At 44.9% G+C, this 15,035-nt stretch overlaps 1 protein-coding gene across 1 annotated transcript in view; it reads right to left on the bottom strand.

The window, feature by feature from the left end:
- Window positions 1–15,035, bottom strand: part of ACAD9 (acyl-CoA dehydrogenase family member 9) — a 60,086-nt gene that overhangs the window by 14,159 nt on the left and 30,892 nt on the right. Inside the window, exons 7-14 of the mRNA XM_056524214.1 lie at window positions 12,602–12,776; window positions 11,839–11,912; window positions 11,567–11,642; window positions 11,400–11,470; window positions 6,999–7,118; window positions 3,437–3,565; window positions 3,048–3,127; window positions 674–797 (exon numbers count right to left, since the gene is read on the bottom strand). Coding sequence (XP_056380189.1) covers window positions 674–797; window positions 3,048–3,127; window positions 3,437–3,565; window positions 6,999–7,118; window positions 11,400–11,470; window positions 11,567–11,642; window positions 11,839–11,912; window positions 12,602–12,776 — 849 coding nt within the window. The remainder of the gene's footprint in view (window positions 1–673; window positions 798–3,047; window positions 3,128–3,436; window positions 3,566–6,998; window positions 7,119–11,399; window positions 11,471–11,566; window positions 11,643–11,838; window positions 11,913–12,601; window positions 12,777–15,035) is intronic.

Here is a 15,035-nt window from a genome sequence, read left to right as displayed (position 1 = left end):
CAATTGGAAAGTTATTCTGCATACATTAATCTATAATATATATAAAAAAGTTTTTTTGATGAAAGGTACCCTTTAAGCCCGGAATACCCCTTTAAGGTAGGGATGGCATTTACTAGTTACTTTCATCGTGGGGAAAACACTTTAAGGGTACGTTCACTCGTACGCAGATTTGATGCGCAAGATTTTCTGCTGCAGATTTCTGACTGAGCACAGCTTCTAATCGTCAGTTACAAAACCTGCGCATCAAATCTGCGCAGGATCCTGTATGTGTGAACGTACCCTAAGGGTACGTTCACACAGGCGGATTTATTTGCGGGTTTCCCGCTGCGTATTTGAAAGGGGGCGGGCTCTTCCTGTGTCTGCAGCAGATTTTTCATGGCGGAATTTACACCACAAGCCCCATTGAAGTCAGTAGGGTCTGCGTCAGATTTTCCGCAGCATAAATTCCGCTGGGGAAAATCTGCTGCAGACAGCCAGGAAGAGCCCGCCCCCTTTCAAATACGCAGCGGAAAACAAGCTAATAAATCTGCCCGTGTGAACGTACCCTTAGGGTGTATTCATGTGTACAGGATTTGAAGCGGTGTTCAGTAATTTAATTTACATTGAAGTCTGCAAAATCAAGTATGTGCAGCATGCTGTACATGTGAATACACCCCTAAATGTGATCACTTACCTCAAGGCTTGGGTGTACAACTCCAGTTCCAGTTAACCCCAACTTGATTTTTCTCCCCATGGCGCCTCCTAATTTCTTGCCCATCATTTCAAAGGCCACTGAAAGACTTCCCTTCTTCAGCTCCCTGATAAAAGGAGACAAAATGCAATATTTATTGCTGACTTTGGAAGAATGCAGAAAGAACTGCAGTATGAACAATATATTTCTGGAGGCCAAAAACTCCACTTAAAGGGGTTATCCATCAAAAAAAATAATTTACTAATATCTAAAGTGCACAGATCATCTATTTAAGCTGTGATTTCTTCCTGTAAGCTGTGAGATCATGTCACAGCCTTAGCAGCAGCTACATCCTTCCTCCCTTCCCTAGTGACAGCCTGTTCTCAAAGTAGTGTCCGGAACTGAGGCACGTACCTGAATGATTTTGCTATCCTTAAAGGGGTACTCAGGTAGAATTTTTTTTTTTTTTTTATCAACTGGTGTCAGGAACTGTCCAGAACAGGATAGGTTTGCTGTGGGGATTTGCTTTTACTCCGGACAGTTCCTGATATGAACAGAGGTGTCAGCAGAGAGCACTGTGGTTAGACTGAAAAGAATTTCAGAAAGAAATACAACTTCCTGTGGAGCATACAGCTGCTGATAAGTACTGGAAGGATTAAGATTTTTAAATAGAAGTCATTTACAAATCTGTTTACCTTTGTAGCACCAGTTGATTTAAAAAAAAAAAAAAAAAAAAAAAATTCCACCGGAGTACCTCTTTAAAGAATTGAGTACAAGTGGTTTACATGCAGTATAATTTACCACTAATCTATTGCCTCTAGCTAAAATTTTGTCATAAGCCAGTCTGCTTGTGTTTATAGCCTACTTGTGTGACATCCCCCTACTTTGAAACCACAGTGATCTCTCCATACTGATGTTAGGGATGTCACTCAACAGATGCCTCTCATCTCCATTGCCCCCTGACTCACCACCTCCCTTCTCTGTCTCTAAGGGGATTGTGTTTCTCATGCTGGACATCAGATCATGCAATGTCTATTGAGAATTACAACAGTCTCCCAGTAGCAGATCTGTGTCTAAAGACTGTAATTACTGTATTTTACACATTGTAATAGAGAAGTATACAGGCATTATAAATAAAAGCACTGTAAATAAAAGGTATTGTCTGTAAAAGGGTAGAAGAATAATGGGAACTGTAGCTCAGAGTAAATAGGGGGGAAAAAAACCTGTTGCAGTGAGCTGGGTAAGATTGAATAAAAAGCGAGAAACATTTATTACCATTACCTGGTAATCTTTCATACATACACAAAGGTACTTTTTCAGTAAAAAACCATTAACTTTTTTTTTATTGTCAATCTACACTTGACTTTGGTTTGTTTGTTTTGCATGTTCACAAATTTTTGCATCAGTTTCGTTAAAGGAAATCTGTCAGCATTATCACCCGCACGAAAACTGTCACACAGGCTTGTAGTGCGGGTTGATGCCCCGTGTTTGTGTACGGTGCATTCGCCGCTTCCCTCCCTGCTCTTGTGCCCCGTGTTAGTGAATGGCGCATGCGCCACACAACACGGGGCACAGGGATGGGGGTTATGAATATGGATGAGCCGGGCGGAGCGCCTGCCCAGTGAAGATGACGTCAGCGTGCCCCTAGCTCGGTTCGGAGCTCAGCCCATGCCCCAATGCCCTCATTTGCATAAAAAGAATGAAGAAGGCGAATTGCGGCGGAACAGCTGGGCCAATCTGGACACTGAGTATCGTTTTGATTAACAATACCTGCATTACAAGCCTGTGTGACAGATTTAGTGCGGATGATCCTGCTGACAGATTTCCTTTAAAATCCAGAAGTGGCTCTTTAGTACAGATAGAAATATTTCTACTACTTTTGTTACATTCACACTTTGTTTTTGTTAAAAAAAAATAAAAAATCTGTCATCCGTGTCACCTGCACTAACCTGTTGGTAGTGCAGGTGACACTGATGACAACGGTACTTAACTTGTCCCATTCCATGCTGTGGTTCTCCAGCAATCCTCTTTGGTATCCTCAGCTCAGGGCCTGACCTGGAGCATGGGCGGAGCTTAGTGACTTCATGGATGCTGTTTGCTAGCAGCGGGACCCAGCAGAGAACAGCAGCGGTGACGTCTCTAAGCTCTGCCCATGCTCAGTCGGGCCCGGAGCTGAAGATACTGAAGAGGTTCGCCCGAGAACCACAGAACGGGACATGGTAAATACCATTGTCACCTGCACTACCTGTCTGCACCATCTACAGGTGATACTGATGACAGATTTCCTTAATATTTAAAAAAAATAAAAATAATAATTGTATTGTGCTTTGTCAGACCTAAATATCTGGTTATAAATAATTGCAATTATTTCACTTACTTTAGTTTACCAGTCAAAATCTTTCCTGCGTGCTGCATTCCTGTGAGAGCAATATACATTCGTAGGATTTCATTGGTCCCCTGAAATCAAGGAAACCTTCATAACTATGATGCACCATATTAATACAATAAGCTACATATTAACTATTTATGCTAGTAACAATGTTGAATATTTTAAGCAAAGTATCAAGTCTGGGGGGATGAGGGAAAAAGGACAAATGGTCCATGTAGAACAACAATGATGAGGCCACAGTGTAAGATGAAAGATATTATGTAATTCAGAGCATGCACTGGCTGATGGTCCTGGAGGACACCTCACAGTATCTGTATCTAAAAAGGTAACTTTCCAGTATAAACAGATGCAGGCTAATCCAACCTGAGAAAACTCACCTCAAAAATAAGAAGAATGCGACTGTCTCGTAGATAGCGTTCATACGGATAATCCTTCATATACCCCAGGCCTCCAAGGATTTGCAGTGCCTCACTGACACACTGCCATGCCCCTTCAGAACTGAACACCTAAAACAACAAAATAAAATGCTATTCTGCATATCAGGAATTGTGCAGAAATTAAACTATAAGGAGCTGAAAATCTGTATTGAGTTACCTGTATTTCTATGTTGCCAATAAGAACACAAGTAATAACAAATGTTAATAAAAGAAGTACCGTATTTATCGGCGTATAACACGCACTTTTAAAACTTAAATTTAAGGCAAAAAGCCTGCCTGTGTGTTATACGCTGATAAGTCTTCTGGTCACTGATTTAAAGCGGCCGCAGCAGCGTCTGCTTGTTAAGTATTAACAGCACGGCCGTGGCCACTTTAAATCAGTGACCAGCAACGTCTCCTCCCCGCACTGTCACTTGTTTTCTCCCGCACTATCCACAGGTACTGGTGTGGTGGATAGTGCGGGAGACGCTGAGCCCTACCTTGTCCGGATCTGCCCTACCTTTTAATCAGCGTCTCCCGCGCTATCCACCAACACCAGTTCCTGTGGATAGTGCGGGAGGAAACAAGTGAGTTTCACTTTTCATTCCCCCTTTTGCCTGCTTTTTATAGATTTGTTTATTTTCCTTAACTGTCTGCACTTCGGCAGGTCAGGTCAGGCCAGGCGGGGGGTCTTGCGGGCTGCAGTCAGTGAAGCTGATGAGTGACTTCCTCTGCCGGCTTCTCTGCGCGGCATCACGGATCTCACTTTTCATTTCCTGTAGTCGCCGCCGAAAAGTGAGATCCGTGATGGCGCGCAGAGAAGGCGGCAGAGGAAGTCACTCATCAGCTTCACTGACCGCAGCCCGCAAGACCCCCCCGCCTGACCTGACGAAGTGCAGCCAGATAAGGAAAGGGGAAGAGTGGTTTTCAACCTGCGGACCTCCAGATGTTGCAAAACTACAACTCCCAGCATGCCCGGACAGCAGTTGGCTGTCGGGGCATGCTGGGAGTTGTAGTCTTGCAACATCTGGAGGTCAGCAGGTTGAAGACCACTGGGGGGATGATGCGACGGTAAATGATGAGGAGGGGGAATGATGGGGGGGGATGAGACAGAAATGATGGGAACATGATGAGACAGGGGGAAATGATGGGGGGCATGATGAGACAGGGTGGGGGGCATGATGAGACAGGGTGGGGGGCATGATGAGACGGGAATGATGGGGGGCATGATGAGACAGGATGGGGGGCATGATGAGACAGGATGGGGGCATGATGAGACAGGATGGGGGCATGATGAGACAGGGGGAATGATGGGGGGACATTATGAGACGGGGAAATGATAAGGGGGGATGATGGGGGAGATGATGAGACAGGGTGGGGGGGATGATGAGGGGGGAATGATGGGGGGCATGATGAGACAGGGGGAAATGATGAGGGGATAATGATGGGGGACATGATTAGACAGGGTGGGGGATGATGAGACGGGGAAATGATGGTGGGGCAGGCACTAAATGCTAATGTCTGTACGGCTAGTGGTGGTCTATGACAGGGGGAAATGATGAGACATGGGGGGATGATGAGACATGGGGGGTAAATGTGGCACAGGGACTGATAAAAGGGAAGGAATGATGTGGCACTGGAGGGGACAGAAGAAAACGAAGTTGGGGGGGGGGGGGGGATGTGGCATTTAGTCCAAGTCATTTATTTTACATTTTATTTTTTTTACTTAAATTTCCCTGTTAAAATGGGGGTGCTTGTTATACGCCGATAAATACGGTAGTTTCAGTCAGCTCCCTCTATTGGTGACTGAACACTGCCCAAATTGTATCACTTAGGTTCAGCTCACATCTGCATTGTGGTTTCCACTTCAAAAATAAACCATGGTAGATTGTCAGCTCCACTGCATGATGGCCACCAGAGATCCCTGATGACCCTACTCTGTCAGTCTAGGAGGGGCTGGGAGGCGTGCAGGCTGTGGTACTTTCGCAGCTAGGCACCACCTCCTTAACACTTGGCTAAGAAATAAAAAGGAGATTATATAAAAATTTCACAACCACCACCAACTCCAGGAACAGTCCAGTTTGTTTTTATACCCTATTGTAGGGTCACATGGAGCACATCCTTGGCGTATGGTATGCTGTGGATCTGCTGACGGCAATAACAAGAGCGATCTCCCTGCTGCAGCCAGGTTAGCTCTGTGTCCACTGTAGACACAGGGGGAGATTTATCAAAACCTGTGTAGAGGGAAAAGTGGTGCAGTTGCCCATAGCAACCAGATTGCTTATTTCATTTTCAATGAGGCCTGCGAAAAATGAATGAAATAATCTGGTTGCTATGGGCAACTGCACCACTCTTCCTCAAAAGACATGCGCAGTTACTATTGACAGCAACGTATATCCGAAATAAATACATTTCAGAGGAGCCCAGAAATTCAGAAATACGTACGGTGCAGCAGAATCCCTTTCAAGGCAAAGTGAGGCTGCTGCACCGGAATTTCTAAGCAGAATTCTGCTCGAGAATTCGGTAGTGTGAAAGCACCCTAACAGCGGTTTGGCCGATATTAACGATTTTGGGCGTTATTGGCAATTACCCTGCCGATAATCCGATAATGCCCCCGCACCACGCCGTACCCTCTACTGCACTGCCCTGGCCCCATTGCCTCCCCCATCCCCGGTTTTATAATTACCTGTTCCCGGGGTCCATGCTACTTCTGGCTCCTGCTGCGTCCTGTGTTACGCTGTGCGCTGCACAATGACGAGTGACGTCCTCAACGCGACGTCACCGTCAGTGCGCACAATGACCGCTCAGGAGGACGCCACCGGAGCCAAAAGTAGTGTGGACCCCGGGAACAGGTAATTATAAAACCAGGGATGGGGGAGGCAATGGGGCAGCGGCCGGGGCGGTGGCGGTGATAGGATTCAGGAGGACCCCCGGACAGGCAGGGGGAGAGAAGCGGGTGGCGGCGGTGGTCTCTGGCTCCGCAAAAGCCGCTGCAGTTCATTGATCTGCAGCAGGGGGGGGGTTGATAAATAGCTGATAATTTATACCGGAATATCGGTATTAGTTATCGGCCCTAACCTCCACAGATTATCGTATCGGCCCTAAAAAAATCGATATCGGTCGATCCCTAGTCTGCAGTTCTTAGCGGCAAATACAGCTGACGGATAAAATGAAGAATGGCTATAACGGTGTGGCCAGCTCTCCGGCCAAGCAAAGGACTTGGAGGCCTCTCATTTTTAACATTTACATTTTTCTATACATTCTCTGTAACCTTTATCAAGGCATAGTGTAATTGTGATTTTTGCTTTATTAATGCTTGAAATGTTTTGTCATGCACTTGTGGCTTCAGTAGCTGTGAGTGCCTGCATTAGGAGGAAGAGGAATCCTGTCATCTCAATTTATAACAAGAAATAAGCACAAGACGCTGACAGCAAATCCAATAATGACCTCCAATATTTATTGCTGTTTTTCTGGATGCAGTTCTTTGTGAGACAAGAGAGGGATACTTGTATGTGAAATTTACCTTAACCATGGCTGCTTCAACTGAGCAATCTGGAACCCCTGGTCTGTCCATCATTCCAGCAGTGAGGTACGCCATGCTTTCCATCACATAGGCCTTCTCAGCCATGAGAGCAAATTTTTCCTAGAGAATCAGAGGACAGAAATGTGTTACAATTACAGATTTTCCCTCACCGGTTTGTTCCTTTTATGTATAAACTGCACTTATTACTTTAATTATAATTATTTAACTTTTTTTTTACATCTCTTGAGCAAAAACTGCAAAAGGAAGATCCCAGTACAAGCAAATTCTAGAACGGCTGCCATAAAGACAAAAAGTTTCTGCAACGAAAGGCACCGCCCAACTATCTGTAAAGGGTAACATACATACTTCCTACAAAGATGAACAGTATGCTATCACATAAATACAATGGGGGAGATTTATCAAAACCAGTGCAGAGGAAAACTTGCCCAGTTGCCCATAGCAACCAATCAGATCGCTTCTTTCATTTTTCACAGGCCTTCATAAAAATGAAAGAAGCAAGCTGATTGGTTGCTATGGGTAACTGGGCAAGTTTTCCTCTGCACAGGTTTTGATAAATCTCTCCCAATATTCCTATAAAAAATGGTAGACTTCAAATATTAAAAGGGGTATTCCAGTGAAAAAAAAAAGTTTTTTTATATCAACTGGCTCCAGAAAGTTAAACAGATTTATAACTTACTTCTATTAAAAATCTTAATCCTACCAGTACTTATCAGCTGCTGAAGTTGAGTAGTTCTTTTTTGTCTGACCACAGTGCTCTCTGCTGACACCTCTGTCCATGTCAGGAACTGTCCAGAGCAGAAGAGGTTTGCTATGGGGATTTGCTTTTACTCTGGACAGTTCCTGAGGTGTCAGCAGAGTGCACTGTTGTCAGACAGAAAAGAACGACTCAACTTCAGCAGCTGATAAGTACTGATAGGATTGAGATTTTTTTAATAGAATTTACAAATCTGTTTAATTTAGAGCCAGTTGATATGAAAATAAATAAATAGTGTTTTACTGGAATACCCCTTTAAGAGATGCCACATATATACTTGTATTTGAAAAATCAAGACAAACGTTATAAAAGCACATAGAAGACAGACCTTACAGGGAAATGGCAGTATGCAATTGTGCACAGTAACACTCTTAAATATATAGGATAACATGCTAGATATGCTCAGTCCCCAAAGCAAGTCAAACTGCCATCCACACTGCCACTACCTGTAGGTCACCAGAAATCCTCACTGACATACATTTCATGTTAGCTTGGTCACAAGGACAGGGTCTATACCAGTGATTCCCAACCGCGGTGCCGCGGACCACGTGTGTGCCGTTTTGCACTGCTCGTAGTGCCGTGAGATTTTGCCGTGATTTATTTTTTTATTTTTTTATTTTAAATGTCCTGCCCCGGCCTGCCCACTTAGACTGACTGTGCATGGGGGGGGGGGGAAGGGGAGTGTCCCCCTCCCCCCTGCGTCCCCTTCGTCGGCTGCGACCCGAAAATGGTGCCCTGGGGCGGAACGAGCTGCGTGTGCGCCGGACTCCCGTGCCTGCCGTGGAACTGCAAGCTGTGCGGGCCAGCTTGCTTAAGGCACCGTACCCTTTCCACTCCTCTGTTACCCCTTCTCAACCCTGTCACCCATGTCCACCCCCTCCACCCCCCCCCCCCACCCCCCGTCACTCAAAAAATTGTTAAACCTAGTGACAATAAATGTAAATCGGCCAATATTCAAGTTTTTTGCCGTTGTCGGTATCGGCTTCTAACCTGCTGATAATGCGCAAAACAATGCGTGCGCACGAATCGCGGGACTTCAGTCCCGGCCCTGAACTTCAGGCCGGGACTGAAGTCCCGCGGTTCGTGCGCACGCATTGTTTTGCCGTGCGGAACAATCTAGTTTAGATCAACCCTTTGCAAATACGACACCCAATGGGGCAATTGCCTGACAGCTGACAGCATGGTGGAGAGGAAGCTGTCAGCTGTCCCGCTCCTCCACTCCCTCACCTTTCTCACGCTTCATTCTTGCAGTGGGAGTGAGAGCCGCGGGGACGCCATCCACAGCAGGCCGGCGTGATGACATCACATCATCGCGCCGGAGATCACGTCCCCCCAGCTCTCACTCACAGTACAAGAACGTAGCAGCGTGTGAGAAGGGTGAGCACTGCTCGAGCGCTGTATGTGGGGGCACATGACAGCCCCCCCATCATGTGCCCATATTATGCCCCCCTGACTTATAATACCCCCTGTCCTGTGCCCCTCACATATAATGCCCCATACATATAATGCCCCCTGAGGGGGCATTATATGTGAGGGGCACAGGACATGGGCCATTATATGCATGGGGCACAGGACATGGGGCATTATATGTAAGGGGAACAGGACAGGGGGTATTATAACTCAGGGGGCCATTATATGGGCACATGACGGGGGGGGGGGCTGTCATGTGCCCCCACATATAATCCCCCCCCTGTCATGTGCCCCTTATATATAATACCCCCTTGTCCTGTGACCCCCACATTTAATGCCCCGTGTCCTGTGTTCCTGACATATAATGCCCCCGTCATGTGCCCCCACATATAATGCCCCCTGACATCTGCCCCTCATATATAATGCCCCATTTCCTGTGCCCCTCACATATAATGCCCCCTGTTCTGCCCCTCAGGGGGCATTATATGTGAGGGGCACAGGACATGGGGCATTATACATGAGGGGCATAGGACAGGGGGTATTATAAGTCAGGGGGGCATTATACAGGCAGGGGGAGAGAAGCGGGTGGTGGCGGCGGTCTCTGGAACCGCAAAAGCCGCTGCAGTTCATTGATTTAAAGCACCCGCTTTAAATCAATGATCTGCAGCGGCTTCGGGGGGGGGAGGGGGAAGAAATAGCCGATAACTTATACCGATATTCCGGTATAAATTATCGGCTATCGGCCTTAACCTCCACAGATTATCGGTATCGGCCCTAAAAAAAAAAAAATATCGATATCGGTCGTTCCCTACCAATCATTATACCAATTGGCAATAGAAAGTGATTAGTGCTATAAAAACACAAACACGTACATATTTCCTCTACTGTCTTCCACTCCACAGCTTAAACCCTTCAGATGTAGACATCAGCTAGTGCTTTTAATAAGGAATGTGGCAAAGCTTCAGGACGCAAGGAATGAAAGTGCCTCGATTTACACTTTAAACTACTAGTAGAACAACTACCCTTATATATAAGGGACAGTGGGAATGTTCTCAAAAGATTAGAGTGCATATAGTTGGAAAAAGATATGTGGCTCATCACATGCGGTGTGGAGGCATTGTATACCTCCATCTCACCCCGGGATGGCTTCAAGGCAGCCAGAGAATTCCTTACTATGAATTACAGAGATGGGGAAACTGGTGGATTTTTTGATGAAGCATTGGAATTTGTTTTAGCACATAACTGATTCATTTTCTATCTGCAGCCCCAGGGCACGACTATGGAGGCCAACCTGACGCAACCTGCCAGACTGTTTGAAAAAGTACAAATGTGGAAAAGGTTTACTAATGACATTCCAGTTTATCTGGCAGGGACATAAGATTATCTTGTGAAATTCATGGTGGACCCCAACTTGAATGAAAGAAAAAAAATGTAAAATTGACGGCAAAAAATACAGCTAACAAGCAGTGTACTTTCTAGATCTGAAAATACACAAAGACTGTAAATTGTATGTGCAAACAGATCTCTACCATAAAGAAACCGCAGTAAATTTTCCCTCCACTACAACAATGGGTGAAAAAAAATTAAAAATAAAAGAGGGATCCCAGTGAGTTCATTTTCAGGGGCCAGAAGGTGGGTAACACCCCAACAGGTGTGAACCCACTGTGCCACTTACTGGTCTGGCTTGGGTAAGTGGCAGCTGGTCACACTGTTTGTGCTGTGAGAACAATCTGGTAGCAGACAAAGGTGTGGTCGACAGTCCAAATTCACACACAGGAGTAGCAAAACAGAACCAGAGACAAAGGCAACGTCTAGCAGTCAGGCAATAGTCAGGAAACACTTTATCAGCAGAAAACTCATAAAGACCTGAGCTGCGCAGGAACTAAACTCTTGCCGAGTCATCAGGTGGAGCGGAGTTATAAAAGCAGTGCCTAGCAGGGATTGGAGGGGGGATCCATTGGAGAGTGCACACTGGCTCTATATATTTTAGCCAATGCTCATGTGTGGCCCCTAGAGGGCAGAGCGGAAACTGCAGCAATAGCAGAAGTAGCAGGAGACAGTCCAGAGGAGGAAGGCCAGGAGACATATGGCACAGATGTCATCTGATGCTGACAAGAACAAGGAAACATGGTACAACAGTGGTTGCCAACCAGCGGTGTTTCAAAGGGTATGTTTATTAATAATAATAAAAAAGGTACACTGTGTGAGTTACATACCTGTATGAGCTCAAAGTCACTGAGCTTCTTATTGAACTGTTTCCTTGTACAGGCATAGTCTGCTGTCAATTCTAGATTACATAGAATAGGGAGTAAGTTTTCATGTGGAAGAAAAAAAACAAAAAAAAAGGAAGAAATAAAAGATAGTTAAGAATAACTCATAATACCTATCAACTTCTTTATCATTCCAGCAGAGGCGCTGCCCATGCTGAATCGTCCACTGTTCAGAATATTCATAGCAACCTGAAAAATGAATGATCAATATACGAGAAGAGCAAACATATGTGATATCAATGGAGAGGGAGATGAGGTACCAGGAATGGGTATAAGAAAATAATTGTGAAGAACTGCAGAATACATTGGCAATGGAAACATTGTTATTTTCACAGGAATAAAAGGAAGGAGAAAAAAAAAAAAAAACACAACAACAACAACTTACTTTAAAACCTCCTCCAACTTCACCGATTACATTCTCAATAGGAATCTTTGTGTTCTCAAAATGAAGTTCACAGGCTGCAAAAGCATTGTAATAAATAAGAGTGTAAGGAACACGGCACATATCTATAGGGACCTACAGAGACAGTCATAATGGAAGGGGCACTGCTGGAACCACCAATCACTGCTCCAAGGCTAGCCCCGCAACTGATGTGACTGTAAAACGTAAGACTGACTTACTTCAAACCACAAAAATAAATAAGTATTCTACACACATACACACACAAATAAATAAATGTTCTTCAGAAATAGGTGTTGATTTTGTGTGTGTTAAAAGACGAAATGGGGCAGTAACAAACCTGTCTAGTGATGTGTAGTGACAGCAGGATATGGGAAAGGGGAAAGAGCTGTGCTCTGTGATATACAGGTGTTTAGGATTTGGAGCAGGAGACAGTGAAGGCCCCAATTCCCCGCTCACACTTAGTGATTGACAGCTTATTCCATACACCAGTTTTTTTTTCCAACCAGGGTGCCTCCAGCTGTTGCAAAACTACAACTCCCAGCATGCCTGGACAGCCTTCGGCTGTCCAGGCATGCTGGAAGTTGTAGTTTTGCAACAGCAGGAGGCACCCCACTGCCATACACCCCGATAGAGGGTTAGCTGTCAATCGCTGTGTGTAGGTGGTGTTGGCAGGCTCCCACTATCTCTCCAAGGAGTCCAATACTCTACTTCAATGTGACGCTAACAATAGAAGAATATGTCTTACTGTTTGATCCTCGGATTCCTAATTTATCCTCAGGCTTTCCATGAGTGACACCTCCAAAGGCACGCTCCACAATGAAGGCTGTGATTTTGTCCTTTTTAGTACCATCTTCTTCTACAACATCTGTCCTTGCAAATACCGTAAAAATATCAGCCAGGCCTCCATTAGATATCCAGATCTAGAAAAAAAAATTAATAAAATTTTTTAATCATCCTACCTAGAGATGAGCAAACTTACAGTAAATTTGATTCATCACAAACTTCTCGGCTCAGCAGTTGATGACTTATCCTGCGTAAATTAGTTCAGCCTTCAGGTGCTCCGATGGGCTGGAAAAGGTGGATACATTCCTAGGAAAGAGTCTCCTAGGGCTGTATCCACCTTTTCCAGCCCATCGGAGCACCTGAAAGCTGAACTTATTTATGCAGGAAAAGTCATCAACTGCCGAGCCGAGAAGTTAGTCACGAATCGAATTTACTGTAAGTTCGCTCATCTCTAATCCTACCCTCAATAACATGTACACATCTAATATACAGTTCTTGTAGTGACAAAACCCCCAAAAATATTGTCAGACTAACATCTAAATTTAGTATCTGTTAAAAACCAAACTGCATACAGAAAATACAAAAATAGTAAGCACCATCCTTACCTGCACTGCATGCTACTGTGATATATACTGTATTTTCTGGCGTATAAGACTACTTTTTAACCAGGAAAATGTTCTCAAAAGTCGGGAGTCGTCTTATATGCCGGGTGTCGTCTTATAGGGCGGGTGCTGCAGTCGGGGGTCGTCTTATAAATATACTGTATGGATAGAGAGAGAGAGCAGCGCTGTGCCCAGAAAAACATGCATCTTTCAACCGTCCGGCCCACCCTTGTATGTATCCTATTACCATACCTCTTTCTCTGCCTCTCAGATCTCGCTCCTAAGGACTGCAGTGAAGCGATGCGCATGTGCGAGATCTGAGGCGGTGCAGTTGTGAATGTGCAAGATCTGAGAGGCAGCGCTGGTGTGCATTTGCGAGATTAGAGAGGTGGAGAAGGAGGTACGTTAATGGGATATAAGGGTGGCGCATATGCGAGATCTGAGATGCAGAGAAGGAGGTACGGTAATAGGATACAATGATGGGCCAGACGGGTGAAAGAGGCATATACTGCTCTGATAGTCTTGGAAACAGTGAGAGCTGGCCAATCCAAGCAGGCTTGTATGCAACAACCAGCCAATCACTGTAAGGTACCGTACATAGCGGTAGAGGGGTAGTCTTATATGGCAAATATATTCCAAACTCTATATTTTCACTGTAAGAGTTGGGGGTTGTCTTATACGCTGGAAAATACGGTACCTGCTGTACTTGGGTAACGCACCATTCAGAGACTTAACATGCGCTACACTGCCTCTGTACTTAAAAGGGAGTACGATACAGACACGTTTCCCTACTTCTTCCTAATGTACCCAAGGAAGATTAGTAAGAAGTAGGGAACAGGTAAAGAGTATGACTGTAGGATCAAACAACATCGGGTCTGATTGGGGTCCTGTACCATGGAGACACAAAGGTCTCCTAGGATCAGTTTGCAAATGATCTTTGTTTAAAATTAGAACTCCAGGCGACATTAACTAAAAGGATAAGTAGCTGGGACCCCCCTGTGAGCTACAGAATGAGACCGTCTCTCACTTAACAGCGTGTTCTGTAGACAACATGATCTCCAATAATTTATATGGGAATACAGCTCTTGGGCATCATCCGCGCTCCCACAGAAATCAATGGAGCTTGTGCCATCTACCGGTAGACGACAAACGCTCCTCACAGGAAGTCGGGGTCCCGTTACAATGTTGTGGGGAGGTCCCAGCAGTCGGACTCCAACGATCAGCTACTTATCCCCTACTTCCTTTTTTCGAAAGTAAAATTTGGTTGCAAAGGTAGTAGAGATGAGTGAACTTACAGTAAATTCGATTCGTCACAAACTTCTCGGCTCGGCAGTTGATGACTTATCCTGCGTAAATTAGTTCAGCCTTCAGGTGCTCCGGTGGGCTGGAAAAGGTGGATACATTCCTAGGAAAGAGTCTCCTAGGACTGTATCCACCTTTTCCAGCCCATCGGAGCACCTGAAAGCTGAACTAATTTAGGCAGGATAAGTCATCAACTGCTGAGCCGAGAAGTTCGTGACGAATCGAATTTACTGTAAGTTCGCTCATCTCTAAAAGGTAGTTAAAAGGAACATACAAAAATAAAAAAAATAAAAGCACATACGATGTGTTATAATCAGTGCAGGGTCTTCCACATTCTATTCCAAATACAAGAGTGTTCCTTTAAAAATGTTTAAATATAATTAGAATCATAATCAGTATCATAAATATTGGACCTTTCACACCTGAACTTCATAATATAATGGGAGGAATTTATTATTAGTGGTTAAAGTAGTTGTCTTGTTTATTTTAGGT

Source organism: Hyla sarda, chromosome 6 (assembly GCF_029499605.1).
Source record: "Hyla sarda isolate aHylSar1 chromosome 6, aHylSar1.hap1, whole genome shotgun sequence".
NCBI classification, from domain to species: Eukaryota; Metazoa; Chordata; class Amphibia; order Anura; family Hylidae; genus Hyla; species Hyla sarda.
Note: the sequence above shows the minus strand (reverse complement) of the source record. Positions and strands in the feature narration are given on the sequence as shown.